Source organism: Paroedura picta, chromosome 9 (assembly GCF_049243985.1).
Source record: "Paroedura picta isolate Pp20150507F chromosome 9, Ppicta_v3.0, whole genome shotgun sequence".
NCBI classification, from domain to species: domain Eukaryota; kingdom Metazoa; phylum Chordata; class Lepidosauria; order Squamata; family Gekkonidae; genus Paroedura; species Paroedura picta.
In genome coordinates, this window is record NC_135377.1 from 22,368,361 (window position 1) to 22,395,898 (window position 27,538).

Consider the following 27,538-nt stretch of genomic DNA (forward strand, 5'->3'; position numbering starts at 1 on the left):
ACTTATTGCACAGTAAACCGATGGGAGCAGAGAGGCCCGGCGTGCTAGGAAGAAACTTTGCATGCTCCTCTGTGGAGGAAACTGGCACCGAAAAGACTTCCCACTACTAACAGAAGAAGCAGCAGTATAAACTTCCCGATTTGCATCTCGTTGTCCTTACGTGACCCTTTCATGTTGGCTCCCATGGCTTTCTCTTTGTTCCCTGCAGTACTTCACTCAACCTGCTGGAAACTTCACTTGCTCCTGCCACAAGCACCCCACTACAATTCATTCCACTCAGACTTGTAAAGAAGTTCTTGACAGACTTTTATACCACTCCGTTTCAAAGCAACACACATTTTTGTATTTAAGATTTGCTGACGTTTTCTAGCTGCAGAAAGAAAGTCTTGTACTTCAGAACACATTTTTTCCTACCTCCTCCCTTCCCACCAAACCATTCTGAAATTGCCCTTTTAGTGTAATACATTTACTTAAGCGTTAACATGAAAAGAAAAAGAAGAAGAAGAAGGGCTTTCTGAGCAACTTGCTGAGTCTTGTGAGCCCTGTTTAGTCCCTGGTAACATGTAATTGAAGTTCCAGAAGGGCAGCTGGGTTGGGCTGCAAACATAAACCCATTTACTTTACCGGGCTCAAAATAATGCAGCGACTTAGGCTTGTACTAGCAACGCATTAGCTGTTTTTAACTCTTACCTCTTTTCGCCATGCGTTTTATCGGGGCATAGCTTTCATCTGCGGAGCTTCATCAGAAACACAAAGAAGTTAGTTGGCATACATGCAGACATACAAGGATGCAAACAGGAAGTGGGTAGGAGTGTAACTATAAACAGAGAATGGAGAACACAGACGAAAACAAGATTCAGGCAAAAGAGTAAACTATCAAGGGATGTGAGCCACTTCCAGCAAAATGAGATTTACAGAAGTTCATGTTTGATTCACAGTGTGCACAGCGTTCCCAAAGACAGGGCAGGCTATAAATCCCAGAATAAAAATAAATAAATAAATAGCCCTCTTCAGAGAGACAATTACTGTCCACAGTGGACTGCAGATGCCCTAGTCCTTATTGAGCCCAAGCCCAATAATGTTAAATCTAGGTATGAATTCCAACTCAGCAGCTTCTTGCCCAAATCCACCTTTGCAGAATTGTGGCAGTTTTTAAGTATGTTCTTGAATATTTCCCTGCTTCTTTTCTGCGCAATTCCATGCTTGTTTGTTTTTAATGAACAGTCCAGTTTGTCTGGCATAAGTGGCAAAAAGACTTTGCCGGCAAAGGATAGCATTTAATCGCATGGAAAGATATGCAGATGAATGAGCTCTTGATTGTATTGTTCTTGTTGCTGGATTCTGTGAAACTGTTACGCAAATAGGTATGGACTAGGGACAGAGCTGTCACCAGAGTATTGATGAACTCTCTGTTTACATTCCCATATGTGAGAAGTTTCATTTTCGGACTGCTGGGTGCATGTCCTTCAGATCTGTGCCCTGTCCAAAGGGAGCTGCTACTGCTGTGTTTGCAGTGGCAATAAAATTCCAAATACTTTTGAAGAGGGTACGCACTTGTAGAAAGCATCATGGAATTCCACTGAGGATGGATTTCTCATGTTTTTCTTAACTATCATAACAATGAAAATAAATAAAGTCTTATCGCTCTCCTCAAAGGAGCTCCCAGTTGCATTCTAGCTTCACAACCTCCCTGTGAGGTAGACTGGACAGAGAGGCACTGACCTCAGGGCTTTCATGCAGGAGCAGGAAATTGGCAGCTGACATTCTCACTCCTCTCTGAGCATTCAGTCCCAGAGTCTATACTTGCAAATACTGGCATAAGGAATATCATTCAGCTTTCACATCTGGTAGTCAAGAATAGCTGCAATTCACTCATTAACAGTGCAGCCATAAGGAGTGTTACTTCAATGTAACTGGAGACTTGAGTAACTCTCCTTAGGAAGACACTGCAAGTGTAGCTGCCTTTTCTACAAAGATCTCAGGGCACCATACATTTATTTCCCCTCTTTTGTTGTTTGCTGTACATTTATCTGCCTTCCTGCATTGTACCTTCCCAACAACCCTGTGAGGTAGACTGAAAGTGACTGGCCATAAAGCAAACCATGACATTTTAGCCCAGGTCTCCCAGATGTTAATCTGACATTTTAATGACCACACCCTGCTTGTTCTAAAAAGCTCAAGACCAGCATAGGATATTTCACCAAGCAGATCATTACTCAGTCTTCTACTGGTTTGATTGGCATAATACAGTGCGTCATAGAGCTAATTTAGGCTAATATTTCAGCCAGCTCATTTTCACAGTGACTGCAAATGGTTTATTTGCATCAGCAGTCTAATGTCAGTCAGGAAAACTTCCTTGAGATTTCTTCTATGATTAGAAAGAGACGTGTGGCTTTTTTTTTTCCTGTTCAGGGAGGAGAGAAGGTCTTGCATCCAGCCCCCTCCTCTGACTTTGGTTCGTTCTTGTACACTAGTGCCTTGAGCGGAATGAGCCAGTAGGAACTGTGCACAATTCAGCTCATGAAATGAGGACTGACAGAACCCTGTGACTTAGTGTTACTCTCCCTTAGACTGGCCTAGAGATCCCATATCAGTGGCAGAATCATAGAATCATAGAGTTGGAAGGAGCCATACAGGCCATCTAGTCCAACCCCCTGCTCAACGCAGGATCAGCCCTAAGCATCCTAAAGCATAAAATGGAATGCCAGTAGAGTGGATTTACACAGGGAAAGTTTGCTGTACTCGCAGACCGTCACACTGGCGGGACACCTCCAGCACTAAGACCAAATACAGGCAAAGTAGAGGGCGTGACAAGGATCAGTGGAGGCTGGCAGTCTCCACTTACTCCAAAGCCAGCATGACTTTATGCCTGCAAAAGAGATGGCACGATTCATCCCCATTAGGGTCAGTGGAGAACCTCAAATGAACTGCCTGAAATCTTCTTCCCTATAACTCCACGCCTTCTCCCACGATGGATAGGATTCAACCTATCTCAGGAACTCATCCCTGTGCAGCACCAGTGGGAAACAGAAGTCCTCCAGGCATGAACACACGGGCCATGCTGCATGAGGCAGCAATACTCTGTTCCCATGTCTATTAAACCCTGGGCCAGTGAACTTGGCAAAAAGACACTCGGTATTTTGTATGAACAACAAGCAAACTAACAAAGCAGAAAGGGTAGGTGGAGATCCCTGTGTTCTAATACTCCCCCCGTATAGAGGCCCCACCAGTGTTCTCACCTGCACTGCAGCCACCAGTGTCCCAAGGATATTGTGTTTTGCATTACAAAGGCAAGCAACAGGAGACTGGAAAGGAACAGGACCAGAAAGGAAAGCCCATGCAGGCCTCTGGGACATCTCCATCATGCTTTCTCCACCAAGATATTCCATGGTGTACAGAACATACGTGTCTTCCTTTCTTGCCCTTCCAGTACAGGAAAATTGTAGACTGTACTGCAGTCCCCCCTTACTCAACAGATTGTAGGAGTAAGTTTGAGTCCAGTGGCTCTTTTAAGACCAGCAAAGTTTAATTCTGGGTATAAGCTTTTGTGTGCAGGCACACTTCGTCAGATGAAGTACCCGATGTTTGTTCTATTGCTTCAGGCCAACACAGCTGCCCACCTGAATCTACATTGTAGGTTGTAGTTGTGTTTCACAAATATGAAAGGAGTGCCAATGAGTCTGCAAGACTTTCCAATGAGATCAGCTCCCATTGGGCACTAGTAAAGAAGCCTTTGCTGTTGAACATCAGAACATCCCTCACAACTTGGTGCCCTCCTCAGTGGTTCTCAACCTTCCTAATGCCGCGACCCTCTAATACAGTTCCTTGTGTTGTGATGACCCCGAACCATTAAATTATGCAAGCGTTCTTTCACAGAAATTAAACCAAAACTGACCAATGGGATGAAGATCTATTGTTCATGATTGTATATAAATTGGTTTTTTCCCGGGGTTTCTCAGTTCAGTTCTGCCTCTTGTCCCACCATGCCGATCTCACTCTTTTCCGCTGCTCCAGACAGATGAACGCTCTCTCTCAATCTGCCCCGCAAGGCTTTTGTGTGGATGGCGCCCCCCTGGCCAAGCTGCTTGCCCTGCTGCGACCCCTGTGAAAGGGTCATTCAACCCCCCAAAAGGGTCCCGACCCCCAGGTTGAGAACCACTGCTTTAATCAAACATCCTGTCGTATTCCTTTTTTTTGCCAGATCAGAGCCAGGGCACACAATGGTAGAAGAGACAATGCTGGGAGCCAGTGCTCCAGTGCACCTTTAGCAACAGCTGGGGAACCAGAAAGTAGAACATCCTCTCCCCAAGACGCCTGGAATCAACCCTCTCCAAGGCCTGTTGCTTTGATGGAATCAACCCATGATACGGGACAGTGAAATCTGAAGTTTGGTAAAGAAAGGAGCGAGTGTGCCCTTGTACACACCGTGGAGCAGCTCCCTCCTTGTGAGAAAGGTGTTTGCCAGAAGCAGCCCTGACAATGGCAGCTGAAAGCTTTTCTCTCCATTGTCTGCTTTAAAGACTGGCGTGTATATTGCTGTAGGGAGGGAGGAATCTTTCAGCAAAATGCTTCCACAAGAAAGGGGTGCATCCGTGTTAGGCCTGCAGGGTCCCCATGAAAAAGGTCAGAGTTCAGCAGCTTCACAGGCCTTTGTTGGAAGAAATCAGAACAGAACTAGCTTAAGGTTTGCTGGCTTGCACTGAGTTTTGAAATATGAACTGTGTTATTACTGTGGGAACTGGGATGATAGGAAACAATGAGTGGGCCCCTGTCTTTATGCTGTTTATTAACTCACTCATATCATACCTTTGTATTTCAAAATAATAACTACTCTGAGCAGCTTATGATCTTAAATCCAAGCAAAACAGTTAAGACAGCAGCCATTAAAACTGACAAACACAGGGGACAGATACAGCTTCAATCAGGTCTTCCAGAATTTTAAAAAAATGCAGCTTATTTCACAAGATTTCTAGAGAAGCAAGACTCATGGTGCAAAAGGAAGCAAGTTCTAAAGCGCTGGGGTGGCTGCCCAGATAGCCCTCACAAGATGGCCCAGTGGGCAGATTTCTCCAATACTGTGGGATTTCCCACAGTAAGACTCTCACACTGTGTATGTCAGGAAGTAGGGGTGAAGGTTGTGTCTAAAGCCTGTCTGGCCACCTGGATACAGGCCACAGTAACACGGGGGTAGTCAAACTGCGGCCCTCCAGATGTCCATGGACTACAATTCCCATGAGCCCCTGCCAGCATTCGCTGGCAGGGGCTCATGGGAATTGTAGCCCATGGACATCTGGAGGGCCGCAGTTTGACTACCCCTGGATTAAACCATAGTAATGCATTCTATGTAGGTCTCCCCTGAAAGTCAATGCAAGCAGTTTAGCTGGTGCAGAATGCTGCAGCTTGGTTACTATCAGGAACTAGGCAGAGCATACATATTAGCCCCATTCTGCAGTCGCTCCTTCGGCAGCCCAGTTCACTGGGTTCATTTCACGGCATTGGCTATCGCATACAAAGCCCTTCATATCTGTAGGACTGCCTCTCCCATGACAGCTTTGCTCATCTGAGCAGGGCCTTCTACAGGTGCCACTCAGCAACCGAGCAAGATCAGCAGCTGCCTGTATAAGAGATGGTATGATGCATGAAAAAATACATTCCCACTAGAGCTAATGGAGCATCCCTAATGGACCACCTGAAATCTTCTGTGACTCCCTACCTTCCTTCATGATAGATAGGATTCGGCCTACCTCAGGAACTCATCCTTGTGCCTTCTCTGGGGTGGCCCCTCCTTCTAGAACAGCTTGCTTGATGAAGTCAGGGCAACTCCTACTCTCCAGGCATTTTGCAAACTATGTAAAACCTATTTAGGTGGGCATTTTAACAAAGGTAACAGGGGTGTAAGAGCCTCTTGTGGCGCAGAGTGTTAAGGCAGCAGACATGCAGTCTGAAAGCTCTGCCCATGAGGCTGGGAGTTCAATCCCAGCAGCCGGCTCAAGGTTGACTCAGCCTTCCATCCTTCTGAGGTCGGTAAAATGAGTACCCAGCTTGCTGGGGGGTAAACGGTAATGACTGGGGAAGGCACTGGCAAACCACCCCGTACTGAGTCTGCCATGAAAACGCTAGAGGGTGTCACCCCAAGGGTCAGAACATGACTCGGTGCTTGCACAGGGGATACCTTTACCTTTACCTTTAACAGGGCTGTAATGTAACAGAACTGAATCAGAAAATATGCGGCAATAAAGGGGGACTACAGAGTATACGATTTCATATAGTATGTGCTCTTTACATCTTTCTGTATTAGTCTTTTAAGTGATTTCTGAACTGTCAATTGAATGATTATACTTTGTTCCAGTTTGTTCCTAATCTTATTACATTACTCATTGGATGCCCCACTGACTGCACTGACTTACATCTACTTTGAGTCTCCATGAGAAAGGCAAACTAGAAATGACATAAATAATAAGTAATGGAATTAAAACAGTATATCAGAAATTTGTTAGCAGGGATAGCCTGCCAGTGGTTAGGAGGAAGCACACAGCAGAATTTCCCAGTACCCAGGGGAAGAACAGGATATATTTGCTGGCAGAGGATTCTACCAACATGAATACTTTACTGAACGTAAGATTCAGTTTCTTTTGACATCCCAGAACCCTGATATAATTGAACCAGTTGCAATTTTTTTATATCTTGCCATGAGAAATCATGAATGTATTTTGTCCTACTCCAAAGCATGATTTCTGCCTTTGTTTACTCTGTATAGCAGTGGATTCTTTTGCACTTTCCCTCTTTATATTGTACTTTTATATGCTATTAAAGGCTTGCTGTTGTTGTTGAATGCTTACAGGACCAGAACCAGCCATATCAGATTAAAGAAGTCCCCCCTCCTGTTGTAAATGGGGGGGGGGGAAGGTTATATACAACTGTGTGCATCTATACATTGACCTCTGATGAAGACCAGCATGGACGAAATGTGTTAGGCCTGAACTTGTCGGCATGTGTGGTGTACACAGAGATGTTTATACATTTTTGAGTGCTAATAATAGATGGTTTGGTGTTATCCCTAACTTTTGTGGTTCTCACATGTTTTCCAGGTTGGGTTTTTATTTCCCTTTATGTTATTTGTTGTCATATCCTGCCAATGGGCCTGACAGCAGGGCCATTCAGAAGCCAGTGTGGCATACTGGTTTGTGTCAGACAAGCCCCCCCTCCTCCCCCAGGAGGGAGAACCAGACCAAATCTCTTTTCCGAATCCCTTTTCTGCCCTGAACTCTCTCCAAGTGACCTTGCGCCTGCTGTTCTCCCTCAGCCTAAACTCCCTCACCAAACTGTTGCTAGGATCAAGTGGAAGAGAGGAGAAGCTGGTTGTGCCACCCTGGGCTCCAAGGAAGAAGAGTCACATCAAAAAATGGCACACCTCAGGGGGCAGGTTTTCAGGTCCCACCATGCACGGGGATGTTTGGTGGTCCTGCCTCAGAGCACTGCTTGCCCATCTGCAGTGAGAATGTTCACAAATGCAGACCTTTGGCTTCCTCACAAGTCACCTTGTGATCCCCCCCCCCGCCCCCCATCATCTCTATTCCTCAGTCAACAGTTGGGACTTGGGAACTGAGGATGCGACTCCAAAGAGGAAAGTTCAACGCATGAACAACTGAGAAGGGCTGCTCAAGAGCCCAGCGATGCAGAGCCTTGGGCGCTTCCGTGTGTCCCGAAGCGCCCTCATCCTTGCGGCGGGGCTGGAGTACCCAGGCACGGGCTGGCTCTGCCCCCAGACACTTCGCTCCACTCCGGTTCTTTTCCTTCGCGTCTAATCTCCCTCTCTCCCCCTTCACCGCCCCTCCTCTCCTCTCCTCTCCTCGCTCGCTCTCCTTTTGTTGCCCGGGCTTGCTGCCGGCTGCATCCCCGTCTCGCTCGGCGGCTCGGGGCCGGGTCACGTGCGTTAGTGACAGCCTGTCCCGGCGCGGTCCCGGGCCCCGCCAGGCGCGCATTGGTGCTGCTGGGGTCGGGCCCGGCCCCCCGCGGGAGGGAAGGCGGCGGCGGGGCGGGGCCAGGGGCGGCCGCTGCCAATCAGCTGTGCGCTGGATTCTATAACAACAAAAGACTCGGCGCCCAGCGCAGACGGAGCGGAGCGAGAGCACTCGGGAGTCCCGGAGCCGCGGCTGAGGGGAGCGGCACGGCACGGCGCCTCCGTCCCTGCTCCGCATCTACCTCACGGTCGCCTGTGTCCCGGTGGGGCTGGCCAAGGTGAGTAGAGGCGGCTGCCGGGGCCGCCTGCCGTGGGCTCAGCGGGGCTGCAGTGGCCGGCGCTGCGCTCGGCTTCCGAGGAGCGTGCCCGGGCATGTTCTTGCACGAGCCGGCGAGGGGGTGCCGCCGCCGCCGCCTTTTGTCAAGTTGCGTATTTTTGTTTTCGGCGGCGGGCAGGAGGCGCAGGCGGAGCTCCAGCCCGCTTCGCTTCCTGACTCTGCCCTCCCTCTTTTTTGTTTCCCCATTGCATCGCGCAAAACCACTTGTGGCGCAGTTTGGCCAGCAGCCCGATCCTGAGCGTGCCCGCGCAGGCATCAGCGCGCCTTGCTCCCCGGGGAGCGCCTCGCAGAACCGCGCTGGGCGACTGTGGCCGTCGCGGGTCATAAAACTGCAGCCGTCGCGTCGCTCCTGTGGGGGCTGCTGGGCAACGCGGGCGCCGCGAAGCCCGTCCCTCTTTCAGGGACGCTTCTCTTAAAGTAAAGGAGCTTCGCGGTGAAAGCCTGGTTCAAACCCGCAGGCTCCGACCGGGGCTCGGTGTCCGCACCGCGAAGCTGCTTGCGGCGCCCGGTCTGGCGGGAGAGGAGCCGCAGGACGGAGTTGATAAGGCTGGCGAGTCGCAACCGAAGGAGAACAGTCGCCTTGCCCAGGGGCCGGGGCGGGGAGAGGGCGGGGGTCGCCCTTGGGGTGGGGTGGGCGCTCTCCAGCCCCCGGCTCCGTCTTTGAGCTCCTTCGCCCCCTGGCCGACCGGACTAAAGTCCTGCGCTTCCTCGACCCGCGGCGTTCTCGGCTTGACCCCACTCTTGTGTCCGCCCTCGGCCGTCCCCTAGAGGAGGGGCCAGGGGGCCTGATCCGCCCAAGGGGCCTGACCGGAGATCGGGTGGCTGCCTCCTTTGCATATCCTGTTATGGGGACAGCGCCGAGGGACCGCCTGTCTGCGGAGACCGGGCTTCCTCCTCCTCCCTGCTTTCCTCCCTCTTTCCCCCCCAGCGGATCTTGGACACTCTTGCAGGTGTGACTAAGTAACCTCCGTGGAGCCGCCAGGCAACGGCACCGCCCAGGGAAGGGCCGCCCCACAGTCAAAACAGGAGCTGTGACTCAAGGCCCTTTTCCTTTTCCTCGGGGCCAGGGCATGCTGGGTCGCCAGGCTCCTGGGGATGCTTTATAGGAGGGTTGAGGCCCCGGATATATAAGCAAGCCATGAATTGACCGGATCTGGATCACCCGCCGAGGCTGATCCCATCAGATCTTGGAAGCAAGCAGTGCTGATCCTGGCTAGTATTTGGATGGGAGACCTGTAAAGAATTTGGGTGGGGTTCCTCCAGGGCACTCTAGGGGTCAGGAATGGCAAACCACCTCCGAACACCCCTTGCCTGGCTGCTGGACAATCCTCAGATCTCCTGGCTACACTATGCACACATACCACACGATAAATAATACCAAAACCACTCAGTACATTTTTTGAATAAAGCTAGGCCCTGTGGACGCCTATCCACGGCTGGTGGTGCAGCCTAATCTTGTGCAATGCCTACTTAGAAGGAAGCCTTGCTTTGTTAATCAGCTTAACTTAGACAGCAAATACTGATTTGTTTACTCCATAAATGGGAACCCAAAGAAGTTTACCTCCTTCTCTCCTCTACTAGATCCTCACAACAACCCTGCAAGGTGGGCTAGGCTGAAAGTGTGTGCCTGGCCCAACCCAGAAAGCCTGCATGGAAAAGTGATTTCCTGAGCCTCCCGGATCCTCATAGGACACTAAGCAGTATGCTACACTGACTGTTAGTCCTGAGACCTGAGACACTGGCAGCCTGGGAGAAAGCCCCCTTGACTGAAATGTGACTTCTAAGTAAAGATTGTGGCAGTGCATTGTTAAATAAGTTGCTCAGTGTGATTTACTTCTTGGTAAGTGTGTCTAAGACTGCAGCCTTAAGGCTGATGGAGTCAAAAGAAGTTGCACGTGAAACTGCGCTCCCAACAGAGCTGAGGGCCGCTCTTGAACTGGGCTGCAGTCTCTGCAGAGCAGCCATCTCTGCTTAAGTGGCACGTGGGCACAACACCTGGAGAAGAGCACAGGCAGAAGGCTCCCATTTTCAGTCCTCATCATCTAAGTGTGCAAGTTATTTTGCCTTTCATTGAGCACATCCCAAAGGCTGTGGTCTTACCCATACTTACTTGAAAGGAAACGCTGAGAAAAATAAACAATGCAGTTCTGCATCCTAACTAAGAATTCCTATTTTATTCAGTGAGTCTTACTTTTTTAAAAAATGAAGGGAAGCCGTGGCATACTCCATCAGTTGACGACATTAGAATAAAGAAGGTGTGCAAAGTTCATAGAGGCGATTGAAGGAAGGATGCTGTATACTGCAACCATTAAATTGCTGCTACTTTCATAGAATGAGATCTCTTGCTGTGGGCAGACCTGAATGGGACTAAGGACATGCATTTCGGGATGCTGCCAGGGAAACGTCTCTTGCTACAGCCAATTAATAAGCGGCCTGAGAGCACAAATATGTAGTTGTGGGGGGGGGATCTCTTTTGTAACAGCTGCTGGAGAGGGCGCCAGGCTCTTGCACCACCTGATCTTGGTGTGGTGATCCTGAAGGTCACATCCATGCAGTAAGGAGACAGGGGAGGGGGCTGGAAAGGCACCCCTCCTTCTCCTGACTCTGTGGATTATCAGTGCTAGTTCTGGGGGAAGGGAGTTTCCTGCATTTCCCCAAAGCGAGTTTTCATCCAGCTAGCCACTTTTTCTTATTCTCGTAAGGAGAAGGTGTTAGTCAGGAGGTAATTATCTTTTTGCATTTCACAATGATTTACTTTTGCACAAGTCTGTGCTCTTAGGCAATAGTCCTTGTGTGTTTGTTTTACATCATTACTCTCAAATCTGAGTCACCCACCTGGGGAGCCATCTGCTGGTTAATCTATCGCAATCTCTGAGACGGCTTAGCCTTGAACATTTGCGAGTGGAAACTTTTAACCTTGCATCCGAGATCCTGGACCACAGAATGCTGGCAGGCTTGGTGGTGGATGTTTGTAACCCAGAAGATATTCTATTTTGTATTCCCGCAACAGGTCTTTTTTCAAATGGAATAATAATAGGTCCTCTGAAGCAGGGGTAGTCAACCTGTGGTCCTCCAGATGTTCATGGACTACAATTCCCCTGAGCCCCCGCCAACAAATGCTGTCAGGGGGTCATGGGAATTGTAGTCCATGAACATCTGGAGGACCACAGGTTGACTACCCCTGCTCTAAAGGCTGGTTTAAACATGACATGAGGTGGTAAATCTGGGTATAGCACAGAAAGTTCACATGCCAGAGAGAAGATGCTGTCTTAGTCTTCTGCTGGCTCCCTGCGCCACCAGCCCTGACCTGGATAGTCCTGGCAAGCCCAATTCCATCAGATATCAGAAGCTAAGCAGAACTGACCCTGGCTCCAAGAACTTACTTATCTATTATTGTATTTATCTATCGTCCTCCCTGAAGGCTCAGGTCGGTTTACATGAAACAAACAATACAGGTAACTCCATTTGTTGTAATAATAATGTGGCGATGACAATAACATTAACATAGTAATAAAAATAACAACATGATAAGACTGGGAAGAGCATTGAATTCAAGACCCGGTGGGTTGGGCAGATCTGTAGTGGTTGTCGTAGGAGGGAGGCTTGGGGGGGCCAATGGGAAGTGACGGTTCTGGTCGACCTCAACCAGATGCCTGGCGGAGGAGCTCCCTTTTGAAGGCCCTGCGGAACTTGGATGGAGTTCTGTCGAGGAACACTGGGGACAGGCAATGGCAGAGGCAGAGGCAGGCAATGGCAAACCATCTCCAAACATCCCTTGCCTGGCTGCCAGACAATCAGATCTCCTGGCTACACAATCACCCAATATGATAAATAACTAGATGCACACACAGAGTAACCCCTGTAGACATGGGTTAATGTTGAATACTAGTGTGTCTTATGCATAGATGGGAAGGTTTTATTGTGTGTGTCTGTGTGTGTAATATTCAACATTAACCCTTCTTGTGAATTCTGTTGCGGTGCAGCTGTAGGAGAGCTGTGCCACTGCTCTTCTGAAGGTACAAATCCATTGTGCATGATGTCTTTGGGCCCCTGTGCTTCCTCCACTGAGTCCCAAATACACTTCTGATGGGCAGGGGCCCCATCCCTGAAACGGGCCTGTCTGTCCACACAGGTGAGAGTAGCAAGGAGACTTTGGGCCAAACTGTGACTGAGGCTGGGAGCCCACATGCAGGCCCTTGGGCATGGAGGAGAACTGTGAAAAACAGCTCTGGGAGGGAGGCCTGTGGGCTGAGCTGCAGCCGTGGCAAAGGGTGGGTGTGTTAATTATGCTATTTCCTCATTGGACTCCTTGGGTTAAGTCCCATGAAGCCTGGGTTCAAATTCCCACTGTTTCCTCAATAATTAACTTCACTTGTGGTGTGGGTAGAGAGTCTGCTGAGACAGGGAGGAGTAAGTTTAAATAATAAAGTGCTGCCAAGTCACAGCTTGACTCACAGCGACCCGGAGGGGGGGGGGGGTCAAGGCAAGAGGTGTTCAGAGGTGGTTTGCCATTGCCTGCCCCTGCAACACAACCCTGGTGGTCTTCCCTGGAGGTCTCCCATCCAAAGACTAGCCAGGATAAGTTCATAACCTGCTTTTTCCACTGGCGCTCAAGGTGGATTGTGCAATATGTAAAATGTATATTTAGTTTATTAATTTATGCCTCACTTTATCTCCCGCGGGTACCCAAGCTGGTTTCCGCCATTGTCGTCTCCTCCGTTTTATCCTCCCTGCGGATTTGTGCCTTCAGCTCTGTAAGACAAGTTATGCTGAGGGAGTGTGACTGGCCCAAAGTCACCCAGCAAGCTTCCATGGCACCAGTGGGGATTCGAACCTGAATCTCCCAGGCCCTAGTCCAATTAACAACCACTATACCACAACTGGCTTTCAACAGACCGCAAAGACCTCCAGTAAACAATGCAAAAGGACCACAGTTGCAGAAGTGGAAAACAGTACTTAGGGAAATGTCACTGGTGGGAATGTATGTTTAAGAATTCATGAGGCCTGTAGCATCACAGCCAGTTTAAGAATTTGCAGGGCCCTAGCAGGATACAAGTGCAGCGGGAGCAGCCAGCGGAGGGGCCCCTCACTGTGGAAAAGGGTGTCACCCCCAAGTGTCCTTAAAGAGGGAAAGGGGGGGAAGTCTCTCTCTGTCTTGTAAGTATGTATCAGGCTACATGGAAGGCAGCAATGAACAGCTGCATCGTCCAGATGGGGAAAGTTTCCGCCTGCCGTGCAGCTATGAAAGGCAGGGAGCCCGTCCCTCTGAAAAGGAGGCCACCCTATATAGAAAGGCATGCAGACGGCTGGCACAGTCCCTGGGAGTCTTTTCTCCTGGGGACTCACCCAAGCTTGAGAATCTGACTCAAGTGGTGTCTTTTTACAGGGTCTGGCTCTGTTTTACAGTATGGGAGTGGCCAGAGTTAAAAAGGTGGTGGTGGGGAAGTATTAGAGGTCGGAAAAGTGGATAACTATTTCAGGAGGAGTGCATTAAATAAATGGCTTTATCTCTTTCTGGTCTCTTTTTGTGTACAGCAAATATGTGGTGCTACTCACTGAGGTTTGAGTGGCAAAGAAAGAAGAAGAGCTGTAGAGATCAATACATATTTTTAAAGGGGCACTGCTTCTCCAGATGTGCACCAGAGGCCAAAGTGTTGGCTTGTGTCCCATGAAATCTGGGTTCAAATTCCCTTTTTGGTATGGCACTCCACAGAGATTCTCACTCACTCTTTTTGAGCATGGCCTCACAAAGATTATTTGTTTGTTTGGAGTCTTATATACCGCCACTCATGGCCAGCCGGCTCAAGGTGGTTCATGACAGGTAAAAAATACAATTTAAAACCAGAAATAAACTAACCCTCCTGCAGCGCAATGGCTGGATAAGCTACCTCCCACCATAAGGTAGGGTGGTTCAACACAGGGGACCCAGTCGGTGTTCTACCCAATGGACAAGTTCTACCACCTAGAATCATAGAATAATAGAGTTGGAAGGGACCTCATGGGTCATCTAGTCCAACCCCTTGCTCAACGCAGGACACTCACATACCAATTGCTCATCTACTGTAACCTGCCACCCCTTTGAACCTTCACAGAATCAGCCTCTCCGTCAGATGGCTATCCAGCCTTTGTTTAAAAATGTCCAAAGATGGAGAACCCACCACCTCCCGAGGAAGCCTGTTCCACTGAGAAACCGCTCTAACTGTCAGGAACTTCTTCCGGATGTTTAGATGGAATTTCTTTTTAATTAATTTCATCCCATTGGTTCTGGTGTGTCCCTCTGGGGCAAGAGAGAACAATTCTGCTCCATCCTCCATATGGCACCCTTTTAAATCCTTGAAGATGGTTATCAGATCCCCTCTCAGTTGTCTCCTCTCTAGGCTAAACAGACCAAGCTCCCCCAACCTTTCTTCATACGTCTTGGTCTCCAAACCCCTCACCATCTTTGTTGCCCTCCTCTAGACACGTTCCAGTTTGTCAACATCCCTCAACAACCTGGCATCAACTAAATGCCTGGTGAAAGAGCTCCATTTTGCAGGCCCTGATCTCTTCCGGAAGAAACTGCAAGGAGAAGCAGAGAATCTATTAGGAAAGCTTGGGAGGGAAGGAGGGAGGAATAGTGAAAACTTATGGGGAGGTCTGTTCCTCTTTGCTCCCAGCTCTACTTTAAGGTGTCCGGGGTTGGAACAAACAAATTGGGAGCTTGGTTTTAAAAGTGTATTCAGACTTCCTGGTTTCAGAAATCTTCAGACATGCACTGCTCATGAGAGGGTGTCTGCCAGCATGACAACAAACTGGTTGGATACCCAAAGCTGACCCTAGAGTGGGAGGAGAGAAAAAGTCTCCCCTTTATCAGTGAGAATCAACAGAAGAGTTCAGAGAGGCCATGTATGGCCATGATTGAGAAAGGTGTGTGTTTTGAGAACTCTCAGTGCATGCAAAGGGGAGTACTTCTCCCAGGGACAGAATTGTTTTTGGCTTCCGTTCAACTTTGAGTTTCCATTGGCTTGGGATCTGAAGCAATAGGGGCAAAATTGCTCTACTGAGCAAACAAATGCACAATGCAATAGCAGAAAAGCAATTTCTGAAGCAGTGTACTTTGAGAAATTAATGGGGGAAGGCTCACAGTGGTCCAAAACATCTTTTTCTGGAGCAGCTGCCTGTTCATCTGTGGGTGAGTTAAAAGTTTGGCCTGGCTTTTTAGAGAACAGCCGCTGTTGGGGATGAGTCATTTTGTGATAGATCAATGGATAGATAGATGGATAGACAGACCATCTGTGGCTGGCTGCTGTTTGAAACGGGATGCTGGACCAGATTGGCCACTGTTCCAACAGGTTTCTTTGAAGAAGCCTGTTGGAACAGTGGCCAATCTGGTCCAGCATCCTGTTTCAAACAACAGCCAGCCACAGATGGTCCTGAGGATCAACTCTTTGGCAAGCTCTTTAAATGTCTCCCCTCCAGACCCCTGTAAAGCTGAGAAGAGAGCGTTCTCTGCAGCCTCAGAAGGATCTGACGGGGGAGAAAGATCTGCCAAACAGACCTCCCCTGCAGAGCCTGACAACTTGGATGCTTTAGGATGCTTCTTGGATGCTTTAGGATGCTTTAGGACAGGGGTAATCAACCTGTGGTCTTCCAGATGTTCATGGGCTACAATTTCCATGAGCCCCTGCCAGCGTTTGCTGGCAGGGGCTCATGGGAATTGTAGTCCATGAATATCTGGAGGACCGCAGGTTGACTACCCCTGCTTTAGGATGCTTAGGGCTGATCCTGTGTTGAGCAGGGGGTTGGACTGGATGGCCTGTATGGCCCCTTCCAACTCTATGATTCTAACTGATCCTGAGTTGTGTGTTGGGCTCTGGGCTGGGGTGGGGGAAGCATTTAAACAGATCTAGGCCAAATTCAAATTGGTATACTGATTCAGTGAGTTGGTTCATTTTGGTTGTACTGAATTGGGAAAACTTGAATGTAAATAGTACTGATTTTTTTTCCTTGTGCATTTCTCTAAAGAAGGCTACTCTAAAGCAGGGGTAGTCAACCTGTGGTCCTCCAGATGTCCATGGACTACAATTCCCATGAGCCCCTGCCAGCAATAATGGGAATTGTAGTCCATTGACATCTGGAGGACCACAGGTTGACTACCCCTGCTCTAAAGTACCCTGCCAAAATTCTAGTTTAAAACTTGCCCTTCTCTGCCCTCTGCTGGTAACACTCATGTTTCCAGTGTATGATACAATGGAGTTATGCAAAGTCATGCAAAGAAGGAGGAAAGGTGGTTAAAACCCCCCCAGTGATTTCCAAAATGTTAGGATAGTCCACAGGATCTCCATCACTAGATTACTATATTGCCAACAGCAACTCCAGGTAAAGGAATAATAACACAGATAGGGCTCTTTCTTGAACATTAAGGGTAGATTTCCCCCCTTTTCTTTCTAGGATATCTAATACTTGTACTTACATGCATGAAGTAAAGTGCATAGGCATCATTTGCCTTCTGGGTTCATTATCTTGGAAGAGTGTAACTGTATTTAGAATTTCAATGGGGCCCCTGAAAAGTACGGCTTTAAGAATTTCCCCTATCCCCCTAAGACTGCTTTGCAGATCACATGATAGGTGACCTGGATTTGTCACTGAGTGTATACTTGAATGGGGAGGGCGGGGAGGGGGGTTGATTCTGTAGCATTTGGAACAAAATAGTTGCTAAGATAAAAGCACTGGTGGAATGGGAAGAAGAAAAGGTTGGCATCCGAAAATATGGTCATTTTAAGGGAAGGATTTTTAAGAAACGGTAATGACTGGGGAAGGCACTGGCAAACCACCCCGTATTGAGTCTGCCATGAAAACACTAGAGGGCGTCACCCCAAGGGTCAGACATGACCCAGTGCTTGCACAGGGGATACCTTTACCTTTAAGGGAAGGATACAGACTGGATTTATTGGCTTCATTGCAATTGCTCATCTATCCAATTGATCATATTTTGCTTAACTGATTGGGGAGTCTACATTTCATGGTGAGGGTGCCTGAGGTAAAGAGTACGGTTGCATTCTAGCTTTGGTTCGGATGTCCTTCTCTAGCCCGATCTTACCAGGTTTCAGAAGCTAAGCAGGATTGTCCCTGGTTTTTAATTAGATGGGAGACCACCAAGGAAGCTAGCCAGAAACAGGCAATGGCAAGTCACCTCCAAGACCGCTTATGTACTGGAGGTTTCATACTGGGCTGCAGGCTGGAGATTTAGTCGTGGCAGGTTGCCCCACCTCTTCCTGCACCCACATGGGGGAGCATTTGGCCTGGTGCAACTCATCCGCCCCTGATCTGTGCTCCTGCATGGGAGGAGGGGCAGTGAAGTTCCCAGTGCATAAATGGTCCCAGTTGTCTCTTGTCTTGAAAGCCCTAGGGCAGGAGTAGTCAAACTGCGGCCCTCCAGATGTCCATGGACTACAATTCCCATGAGCCCTTGCCAGCAAATGCTGGCAGGGGCTCATGGGAATTGTAGTCCATGGACATCTGGAGGGCTGCAGTTTGACTACCTGCAAGGAGTCACCAAACTGCTCTTTCTACCACAGTCATAACATGGACGTTGGCATCTAGTGGGTATGGTGTGCTTATATCCTACTGTGGTTTCATAGTAAATGCATTCTGTTGGAGGGAGAGGGAATCAGAGGTGTTTGTTTCACTTTCCTCCTGCTCTTCCTCCTAGATTCTGACCTAGAGGATCCACTGTTGTTTGACGTAGATCCAGTGTTCATGCTGAATCATTGTCTTGCCTAGCCAGCATCTAGCCAAAGATCTTTCAGAGAAGGATTAATTTTTTTCTCACGCGCTTGGGAAGAAAAGTGTCAGGTACACATGAGGAAATCATGTAGTATACATGGCAGTAATTCAGAACATCTTGGCCGTGTACCAGCAGTAGCCAAAGATAAGAAGATTAGTGTTTGAGCAGAGAGGAAGAACATATTGCTCTGGGCAGGTGAAAAGCAGTGACATTTTGAATGAGCAAAAATACTTTTATATAAACACATTGAGTCAGTGTTTTCCTGTTAGCCTGGGCCTGTTCACACATTACATTGTTGGGGTGTGGTCCTAAAGAGGTAATCTTGGAATGATCTAGATGAGTATTGTTTAGGTGCGCTCATCCAAGAGAGAAATGGCTGCCCACTCCTCGTGAGCATATAGTTAGGGTGTTTCCAGTTTTGTTGCCAGGTAGTATGTGGAGTGCCTCTCTGGATATATCATTAAGACTTTCCCATCTTCTTCTTTGCAGGGTTTTGATGCAACTGTTTACAAATCATGCCTCCCCGTGGTCTGTGCCTGAGCTGATAAAGTCTTTTTGCACTTGAATCTCCAACCTGTGTTCTTGGCTTGAGCCTCGTACCTTAAGTCGTGGATACGAAGAAGCCCTCGCCAGAATCTTGTTTATTGCCTTACTGATGTTCCAGAGGCTGAATAATATGTTTGTGGGAGAAATCAGTAATTTGCCCAACCAAGAGCCAGAGTTCAGTGAGAAAGAAGAGGAAGAATGGATTCTGGTGGACTTCATAGGTAAAATCAATGCTCACCTATATATATTTTTAAGAGCATGGAGAAATAAGGACAGATCTTCATATACAGGGGTGATTGTGAGTGAAATGTGTAAAAAATAGAAGATGTAAGCTGGGACAGCAAAAGAATTCTAGCTTTCAGAAAACTGGTGTAGCACAATGACTAACAGGTCAAGCTATGCATTGGGAGGCCCCTGGTTCAGCTCTTTCCTCAGCTCCACGTTTGCTAGAGTCCTCCTGCAACCAGCTGCATTCTTGGCCTCTATCCTTCATCTCTAATATAGAAATTATGATGATACCTAACCTACATGGCGCAGAGTGGTAAGGCAGCCGAAATGCTGTCTGAAGCTGCCTGCCCATGAGGCTGGGAGTTAAATCCCAGCAGCCAGCTCAAGGTTGACTCAGCCTTCCATCCTCCCAAAGTCGTTAAAATGAGTACCCAGCTTGCTGCTGGGGGGTAAAGGGTAATGACTGGGGAAGGCACTGGCAAACCACCCCGTATTGAGTCTGCCATGAAAACGCTAGAGGTCATCACCCCAAGGGTCAGACATGACTCGGTGCTTGCACAGGGGATACCTTTACCTTTTTTAACCTACATGGCAGGCTCCTTGTAAGGATTGTGGGTACGTGAAGGACACTGAACCCTTGGAAGCTTTTTTTTCCTCCAATCTTGTTCAAACTAAGGTGGTCTAGTTCAGGGGTACTTAACCTGTGGTCCTCCAAATGTCCATGGACTACAATTCCCATGAGCCACTGCCAGCAAACATCTGGAGGACCACAGGTTGACTATCCCTGGTCTAGTTCATTTGCTAACCTGGGCTATGTTCATGAAGGAGCAGAGGAGTGGGCTTTACCCAGGGAACAAAGGTCCAGTTCTGTTTAATGTTGGAGCCGTCCTCTAGCTTTTGCCAGGGAAACCTCAACCACTAGAAGTATGGAGCCTTTAGATCCAGTCCCAGATCTTTTGAACTAGGTAAACATCCAAACAGGCTGAACAACTTCTGCATTCTGCACAGTATCTATCATGCTATTACCCCTAAATATGCAGTTACAGTAGTAGATGAATATGCATTGTGGTGATACCTTTCTTCTCTCCCTTTCTCTCTTTCTTGGGCACCCTAAATTATTGTTTCTTGTAAACCATCTGATCTCTGGCCACTTCCATTGACCTTTCCTCACCTGAACTTCTCATGTGTCTCCATGGCTTTCACTAGACACCTGCACGAACTTTTCTACAGTTGAAGAAGAAAGTGACATCCCTGACGCACCCTCTGTTGACCATTCTCCTGTCTTCTCTTGTCTGCCCACTTCTTTGGAGAGTTTGGCTGATGCCAGTGAGTCGTGTTTTATCCAGTTTGACTCGTGTCCCATGGAAGAGAGCTGGTTTATCACGCCGCCTCCGTGTTTCACAGCTGGTGGCTTGACTGCTATCAAAGTGGAAACCAGCCCACTTGAGAACCTTCTGATTGAACATCCCAGCATGTCTGTATATGCAGTCCATAATACCTGCCACAGCCTTAACAAAGCCAGCTGTGGTGTGGAGGAGGAAGAGGAAGAAGAGGAGGAAGAGGAAGAAGAAGAGGAACCTCACAATGCAAGCAATCCTAGGTAAGTCCTCCTGGTAGCTGAAGGTAACAACATGCAGGATATAAAATCCTTTGTTAGGACAAGTTCCATGGAGATGGGTACTCAAAAAGAAGAGTTGTTTTTTATGCCCCACTTTTCACTACCTGATGGAGTCTCAAAGCGGCTTACAATCCCCTTCCTCTCCTCACAGCAGACACCCTGTAACGTTGAGAGAGCTCTGACTTTCTAACAGGACTGTGACTGGCCCTAGGTCACCCAGCTGGCTGCATGTGGAGGAGTGGGGAATCAAACCCGCCGCTCTTAACCACTACATCAAGATGTTGTAGTGGTTCACTGTATATGTGTGAATAAAAGTACAGGAGAGGGGGCATGACTCAGTGGTAGAAGGTTCAGCCTCTTGCATCTCCAGTTAAAAGAATCTGGCAGCAGAGGTTATCAAGGACCTATTTCTAGAGACCCTGCTAGTGGCTCCTCCAATCAGAGTAGACAAAACAGACCTTGAATGGTTTAGCTTAGTATAAAGCATCTTCATGTGTGCTCATCCAATGAGGCCTACTGCTGAAAAATTAGATCTATCTTCTTTAGTGCGCACATACTCCCAGGTACTGTGGGACTCGACTAGGAAACTGCAGGTCAGTATGTGCTAGCTGTACTACTAGTGAGAGAAGGACATGTTCAGTTCAGCATGGAATATCAACCTCACATTGTTCTGATAATTCTAATACAGCAATCCTATGCAATTGGATGCAGTTTGTTGCCCTTCTTCTATCTGGTGAGGGCCTATAATTGAGTGAAAGCCCAAGGCACCCCCTCTGTATCAGTCCAAGGCTGCTGGCCCTTCCTTGTGCTCCAGGAAGGAGCTTGTAATTTCCCTAGATGTCGGGTCATCACCATGCACTGTGACTTGGAAGGACAAAACCCACTATGCTGAAGTGTTCAGCTCTAGAAATGCCTAGCCAATTCACGGGGCTTATACAATTCTAGGCAAAGTACAATGGGGAGAAGTCCTGCCATGCTAATGTTGGCTGGATATCTGTGGGGACCATCACAAGGGTGAAATGGAAGAATTATTCCTCATGGCTTACAGAAATAATACAGAGAAGTGCTCCAAATACCAAAATCTGTAATGATTTCAGAAATACCCCTCATTCAAAATGGCTGCCAACTATTCAAAGTTTTCTTTTAATTTGTTACAGAAATACATTTTCATTAACTCAAAACACCCAATACAGGCCAAATGATACAATCGAATAAGGAAATAATTTTATGCACAATTGTTTTCTAAGGAGCTTGTTTCTCCAAAATGGAAGCCTTTTGTCTACCCTGAACATTCTGCCCTTCAGTTTCATTGGCTGCCCTCGAGTTCTAGAATTTAGAGAGAGGGAGAATTTTTTTTCGTTGTCCACTTTCTCCACCCATGGATAATTTGTTAACTCCTTCCCATATCCCCCCTCAGTTGTCTCTTTTCTAAACTGAAAAGTCCCAGATTCTTCAGCCTTTCCTCATGGGGAAGATGCTCCAACCCCCTAATCATCTTGGTTGCCCTCCTCTGTACTTTTCCAGCTCTGCAATGTCCATTTTGAGGTACGGTGACCAGATGGAGAGAGCCTGTGGCAGCCAGTCATGTGAGTCTGTTGGTAGAAGTAAGATTCAGTTACTCAGGAAATATTTGTAGTTATGTTCAGAATAAACTAGGGTTACCAGCTTTTTGCTGGTAGAGAGAGATGTAGCCTTCCAGTGACTGCAGTAGGAGGAAACTGCTCAAAAAGGTGGATGCACATACTGGTGCACTGTCATCAAAAACTGGGAGGCCCTCATTTACAAATTCAGTGGTTAAACCATAGAGTTTTTGCAAATTGTACCATGCCCCCCAAAGTCATGACATCATTTCTGGTTTTTGATGGAAGTATGCCAGCATGATAACACTAAACCAGTCGCTGGTCCAAAAGGCGCTCTTAGTGGTTGCTGGCTGTGACAACAAATACTAACTTTGGGGCGAGGGGGGGGGGATAAGGCTCACCATGGTCCTTTACTTCAGTTTAGAGAGAGCCACAAGTAAAAGTTGGCCTGGAGCTGCTGTAGATCCTGGTATCCTGGACCTAAAATAAAACATGAAATGAGTTTCTGATTGTTACGGAAGCCATCATCTTCCCAGTGTCTTTCGTGCAAAGAAGACCACCCCGTGGTCATTCACCCTGTAGTCCTGCCTCCTCTCGTTTCTCCTCGCAAGTGCCCTGTGAGGTGCTTTAGGATGGCAGAAAGTGTTGTGGAAGATTCTCCCTCAGTGTCCAGATCTTTGCTTTGAGCAACTGCTTCTGTGCCAGCCACAGCTGAGGCTGCCCCACTGCCCAAGAGCAGGGGTAGTCAACCTGTGGTCCTCCAGATGTCTATGGACTACAATTCCCATGAGCCCCTGCCAGCAAACACTGGCAGGGGCTCATGGGAATTGTAGTCCATGGTCATCTGGAGGACCACAGGTTGACTACCCCTGCCCAAGAGGATTAGCTGCCTAGCCATCTGGCCTTAACCAGACCTTCCGCATGGGCCCCCTCCCACACGCACACCCCTGCACCCCTGTAAACATCCAAACAGTAGTCACCCTTAACCTCAATACCTGTGCTTTGAATTTTAGGACCGAAGCCCCGAGTGACCTGGGCCAGCGCGTTCGTTGTTACATTGCAGCGTTTTCTGCCCACTCAAGCTTTCTGGAACAGACCAAGAACTTGCGCTCTCCCCAGTGGATAAAAGAGCACGGCGAACGGCAATATCTGAACAGAAACTTCCTCCGTCGCCAAAATCTTACCAGGGATTGCTACTCTCGGCAAATCAAGAACAATGGCTTGTTTGTTCACCAGCCTTCCCAACGACAGTATAATTACTGAGGGCTTTGGGGGTGGTTTTCTTCTCTTCAGAAACAATATTGGTTAAACGTTGCTCTATTGCTCTCTGTAGGTAATGAAGGCGTGATCAATCTTAGCCCGATCATCAGTTTTTTTTTCTATACAAACACTAGGTTGTGACCCAAGTTGATGTAACGGCTTATCACAGAATGCCTTTGAAATATTTTAATCGTGGCTTGGAAGCGTATCAGTACAATAGTCTTTGTGTGATTGCGGGTGGTTGTCCTTGTTTCTCCCCGTGTGTGACTTTTTTAGAATTTTTGTATCTTGACGTATGGATGGGTTCTTTTTTTTATATTGGTGTTTTTAACCAAGACGGAGCAGGCAGCCTTCAGTTGTATGGTAGTCCAAATGCAGTTATGAAAACTTCTCAGGGTCAGCCCTGCGTGTGCAGTGACCTGTGAATACCGTATATCCTCGTACACAACTGTTTGAAATGTGAGGGACCATAGGTCATGCGGCTGTTGAGGCAGAGACAATTCTGGGGGGGGGGGGAGTAGGAGTCATGTTCCCCCCTCACCAGCACATACAGTTGTGTTCCACTTTTTGCCACATATCATACACCTCACAGGAATGTGTGAAGTAGCCTTACAGGTGAATTAGCAGCTGTGAAAGACAGCAAGAAGCATTCCGTGCTTTCTGCTTTGAAGCACGGAAACTAGATCCTAGCTCCTGAAAGAGTGTCATGTCTGCCTTTCCCCACAAGTGGAACCATCTTATCTAAACTCAACCGGTAAAAATTTGAAATGAGTATTGTGATGGAGAGGTCGGAGGGCTAAAGGCCTGGATCTTCTCCTCACAACAGTTTACGTGAAAGGCATTTTTCCAGGGACGGTTCTTTCTTTCACCTTTATATTTCACCATATAGTGCCGAAGAAGTTCCGTACTCTTTTTCAGTCCTGGGAGGCCCATCACAGTACCTTTATTCTTACTTGAAGATTTATTGCTGTCATAGCAAGTTAAGCCGATACATCATCGGCCTGGATTCCTTGTAGCCATACACTTTCCTAGACTTGCATTGAACCTGCCAAGCCTCATACAATCTCATTTTCAATTTCAACTCAGAAAGTGGGGAGGGGTGGAACAGTTTTTAGATGACTTGCTGTCCCCCACAAGTTTATACTTCTATTGGGGTCGACCTAAACTCTAAAGCTGCAACATTCGAACGGTGAGCATAATCTGTCATCTCAGAAGTGCTCCTTAATCAGGCCCCTTAGTAAAAGCTATGGTATTTGATGATGTTAAACAGAATTTAAAATTCACAGCTCCCCTCTCAAAATACCTGACTGAAATGGCCTTCATGGAAGGGACTGGTGTTTACCTCAGTAGGGCATCTTGAAGTCAGATGCTGATACTTTGTTTTGTGAACAGGTGGATCCAGTGATGCATGAATGATATGTCTAACGTGTCTCTCCTATCTTAACCTCACTTCAGATACCGCAGGCTTAACCCACACTTCTACAAATATCCACATCTTTTCTGTTGGGTACCTTTCTCAAAAGGAGAGCTCAAAGAGAACTTGCAAGCCGTTTAGATTCCTAGCCCCACCCACCCCAATTGTGTGCGCAAACTCCATTTATTTCTGTAGCTGTCTCATATGGTTAATGTACTTTGTATTGGAGGAAAGAAACACCATAGGACACCCTTTGAAACTCAGGAACCTCTTGCCATTTGACTGTGAAACCTAAGCAGCCCTAGAGCGGAGGTTGGGTTCCACCAGAATCAAGGAGTGACACCTATGTTCTTGGAAATCTTTTCATGAACCACTTCCCTTTATTTTCAGAAATTTCAGAAACAGAGGTCAGCTTCCCAGCCACCCACCCACCGTTATTTGTTATAGGTTTCTAGTAGCTGAGACTTCTTCTGGTTGGGAGAACTGAGTTTTTCCTCACTTTATGTTACTGGATTACTTTCCTAAAGATGGGAGCGTGTATTTTTTTTTATGATAACTGGAGGCATGTTGCATACGTGTGAGATTTTCAGTTATTGGTACTGGGGGGAAAAGTTGTTATGGGAGGAGTGATTGCATATACGGCATTGCATCTGACTTTTTTTTTATTATCTTGCATATTTATGTTACTAGTTCTGTCATGTGCCTTGAAGTTTTGGACTATTAGATTTCAAAATGTGTGTGAGTAGGTCTTTTTATATAGGTTTCTTCTTTTTTTTAAAAGTGTATTAACTTGTAAAAGTGGGGCCTTGCACTGCGTCGAATGGTAATTCGTTAGTTTTGCCGAAACTATTATTTTTCATTTGTATTGTAAACAAAACTGTGCCTTTTTAAAGTAATGTGTACACTGCACACTTGAACTTGAAAACTCAAAAAAAAGGGACATTTCTGCAGGATACTGTATGTATTTCAGTCTATGCATTAACAATGGCAGCTTCTTTGGGGAGCCATTATTCCCTTACCCCGTGTAGCAGTACTTCAGATATTCAAGGTTTTCGGCATAGTCCTGTGGACTGGAGAATTACTCCTGTCATAGTTCATTGAAACCACTAGACTGAGTAACAACATAGGTCTGTGCTCTTTGTCGCCCTCCTCCTAACAACAGCAGTAGCTGTGAGGGCTCAGAAGGACTCCTTCTTTCAGGAATTAGAGCTACTTCCTGTGCCAGGAAAGAGAGGGAAGGTCTGCCTATTACAATACCTCTTCAAGGCTGCCCCTTTATTGCAGTATGTCTTTGTATCTCCTAGCACCTATGTAGCTGCACCTGTAGGTGTACTTTAGACAGGCCCCACAACTCTCACCAGCAGCAAATCATGCAGTTGCAGCAGTTCTCAACTGTGCCACTTGCGTTTGCAGCTGGAAGTTTGCAAATTTGAAGACCCTCCCCCCAAAACACACACACACACACCCCTCAAATCTCTCTAGGCCTAGGAACCCAACTCTTCAAGAACTGGGATTTCAGTATGTAAATCTTCAGCTTGAGTGTAGAGGGACCTTCCTTAAACTATTGTCTGCCCTATGGTTACAAATAAATAGTCCTTAGGCCTGTTTCTTTGGCCAAGTTATGGCTGCATTTGTTAACCCTGAGCTGCCATATAGCTGTGGCTGCTTGTCCACACATCTGCTGTGCTCTCATGGCATCTGTGGGCCTGCAGCACTAGCAGATTGAAGCAGTTCTTTTGTATTTCTGGGTATTTCAGAAGCCTCTGGGATCAGACTTGCAGGATCTTAATGGTTTCCGCCCCCCAAAAGGACAGTGAATAAATACAGTGCTTTTGTTTCCCCCACGAAAAGTGGGGAGGGGGGCATTTGTTTTTAGACAACGTGGAATCACTAACAGTGGCTCATATTTGTGTTTCTTGATGCGGCTTGAAACTCTGGAGAAGCAGAATCAATCAATAAACAGGCCTGTTGGTTAAAAAAACATGTTTTCCAGAACCTGCTTTCTGATCAGCACTTCCATTGATACTATTAGCATGTCCGACAAGGGATAAACAGTGGTTCTCAACCCGGGGGTCGGGACCCCATTGGGGGTTGAACGACCCTTTCACAGGGGTCAGGGCAGGGCGAGCAGCTTGGGGGTGGGAGTGCTGCCACTGTTGCTGCTCCTCCGGCAGGTGCCCACGCTCAGCTGCCAGCCGCTCCAGCAGTGCCTCCAGTGCAGCGCAATCTCCCGCCAGGCACTCCAGGTGGCGGCGCAGCTTGGCAGGACAAGAGCTGAAGGCCCTGCGGGAATTACCAGCATTCCGCAGGGCCTGTAAAACGGAGCTCTTCCGCCAGGCCTACGGTGAGGCTGGGCGGTGAGGAGGATCAGGCCACCCCCCATGAAATCTGGCGGTAGTGAGTGAGCACTAGTTCCTTCCACCTCCCTGTAGCTGAAGTGGCGGAGAATCGATGATTAGTATTGCCATCTATTGCTGTTATTGTTGTTATGGTTTAATTGGTTATTGTAATTTTATGTGATTGTTATGGATTTTAGGGGAGGGGTTTTTATGTGAGCCGCCTCGAGCCTTCGGGGGGGGAGGCGGGATATAAATAAAATAATAATAATAATAAAGCAGAACAGAACTGAGAAACCCCGGGGAAAAAACAACTTATATACAATCATGAACAATGATTGGAGGTCTACAGCTTCTGGCATCTGAGGAGATCAAGCTTGCCTGGGCTATCCAGGTCATGGCTAAATGAAGTAAATAAATGCAGCCCAAGGGCATGGCCTGAAAACACATCACATGTTATATTTGTAGACTCTTTAAAATCCTGCTTATTTCT

The 27,538-nt window shown here is 47.5% G+C and overlaps 1 protein-coding gene across 3 annotated transcripts; it reads left to right on the forward strand.

The window, feature by feature from the left end:
* The first annotated feature begins 8,059 nt into the window (after positions 1 to 8,059).
* On the forward strand, positions 8,060 to 26,698 carry TP53INP1 (tumor protein p53 inducible nuclear protein 1). 3 transcript variants are annotated; one of them, XM_077351862.1, is made up of 5 exons: positions 8,060 to 8,238; positions 18,553 to 18,830; positions 20,044 to 20,437; positions 21,980 to 22,041; positions 23,049 to 23,208. In XM_077351862.1, coding segments are annotated over exons 2-5 (570 nt in total). In that variant the 5' UTR covers positions 8,060 to 8,238; positions 18,553 to 18,718; the 3' UTR covers positions 23,051 to 23,208. The 3 variants fall into 3 exon arrangements, with proteins under 3 accessions (XP_077207977.1, XP_077207974.1, XP_077207975.1); XM_077351860.1 differs by lacking the exon at positions 21,980 to 22,041 and adding an exon at positions 12,281 to 12,429 and having other exon boundaries at positions 8,073 to 8,238; positions 23,049 to 26,698; XM_077351859.1 differs by lacking the exon at positions 21,980 to 22,041 and having other exon boundaries at positions 23,049 to 26,698.
* The last annotated feature ends 840 nt before the right edge of the window (positions 26,699 to 27,538 follow it).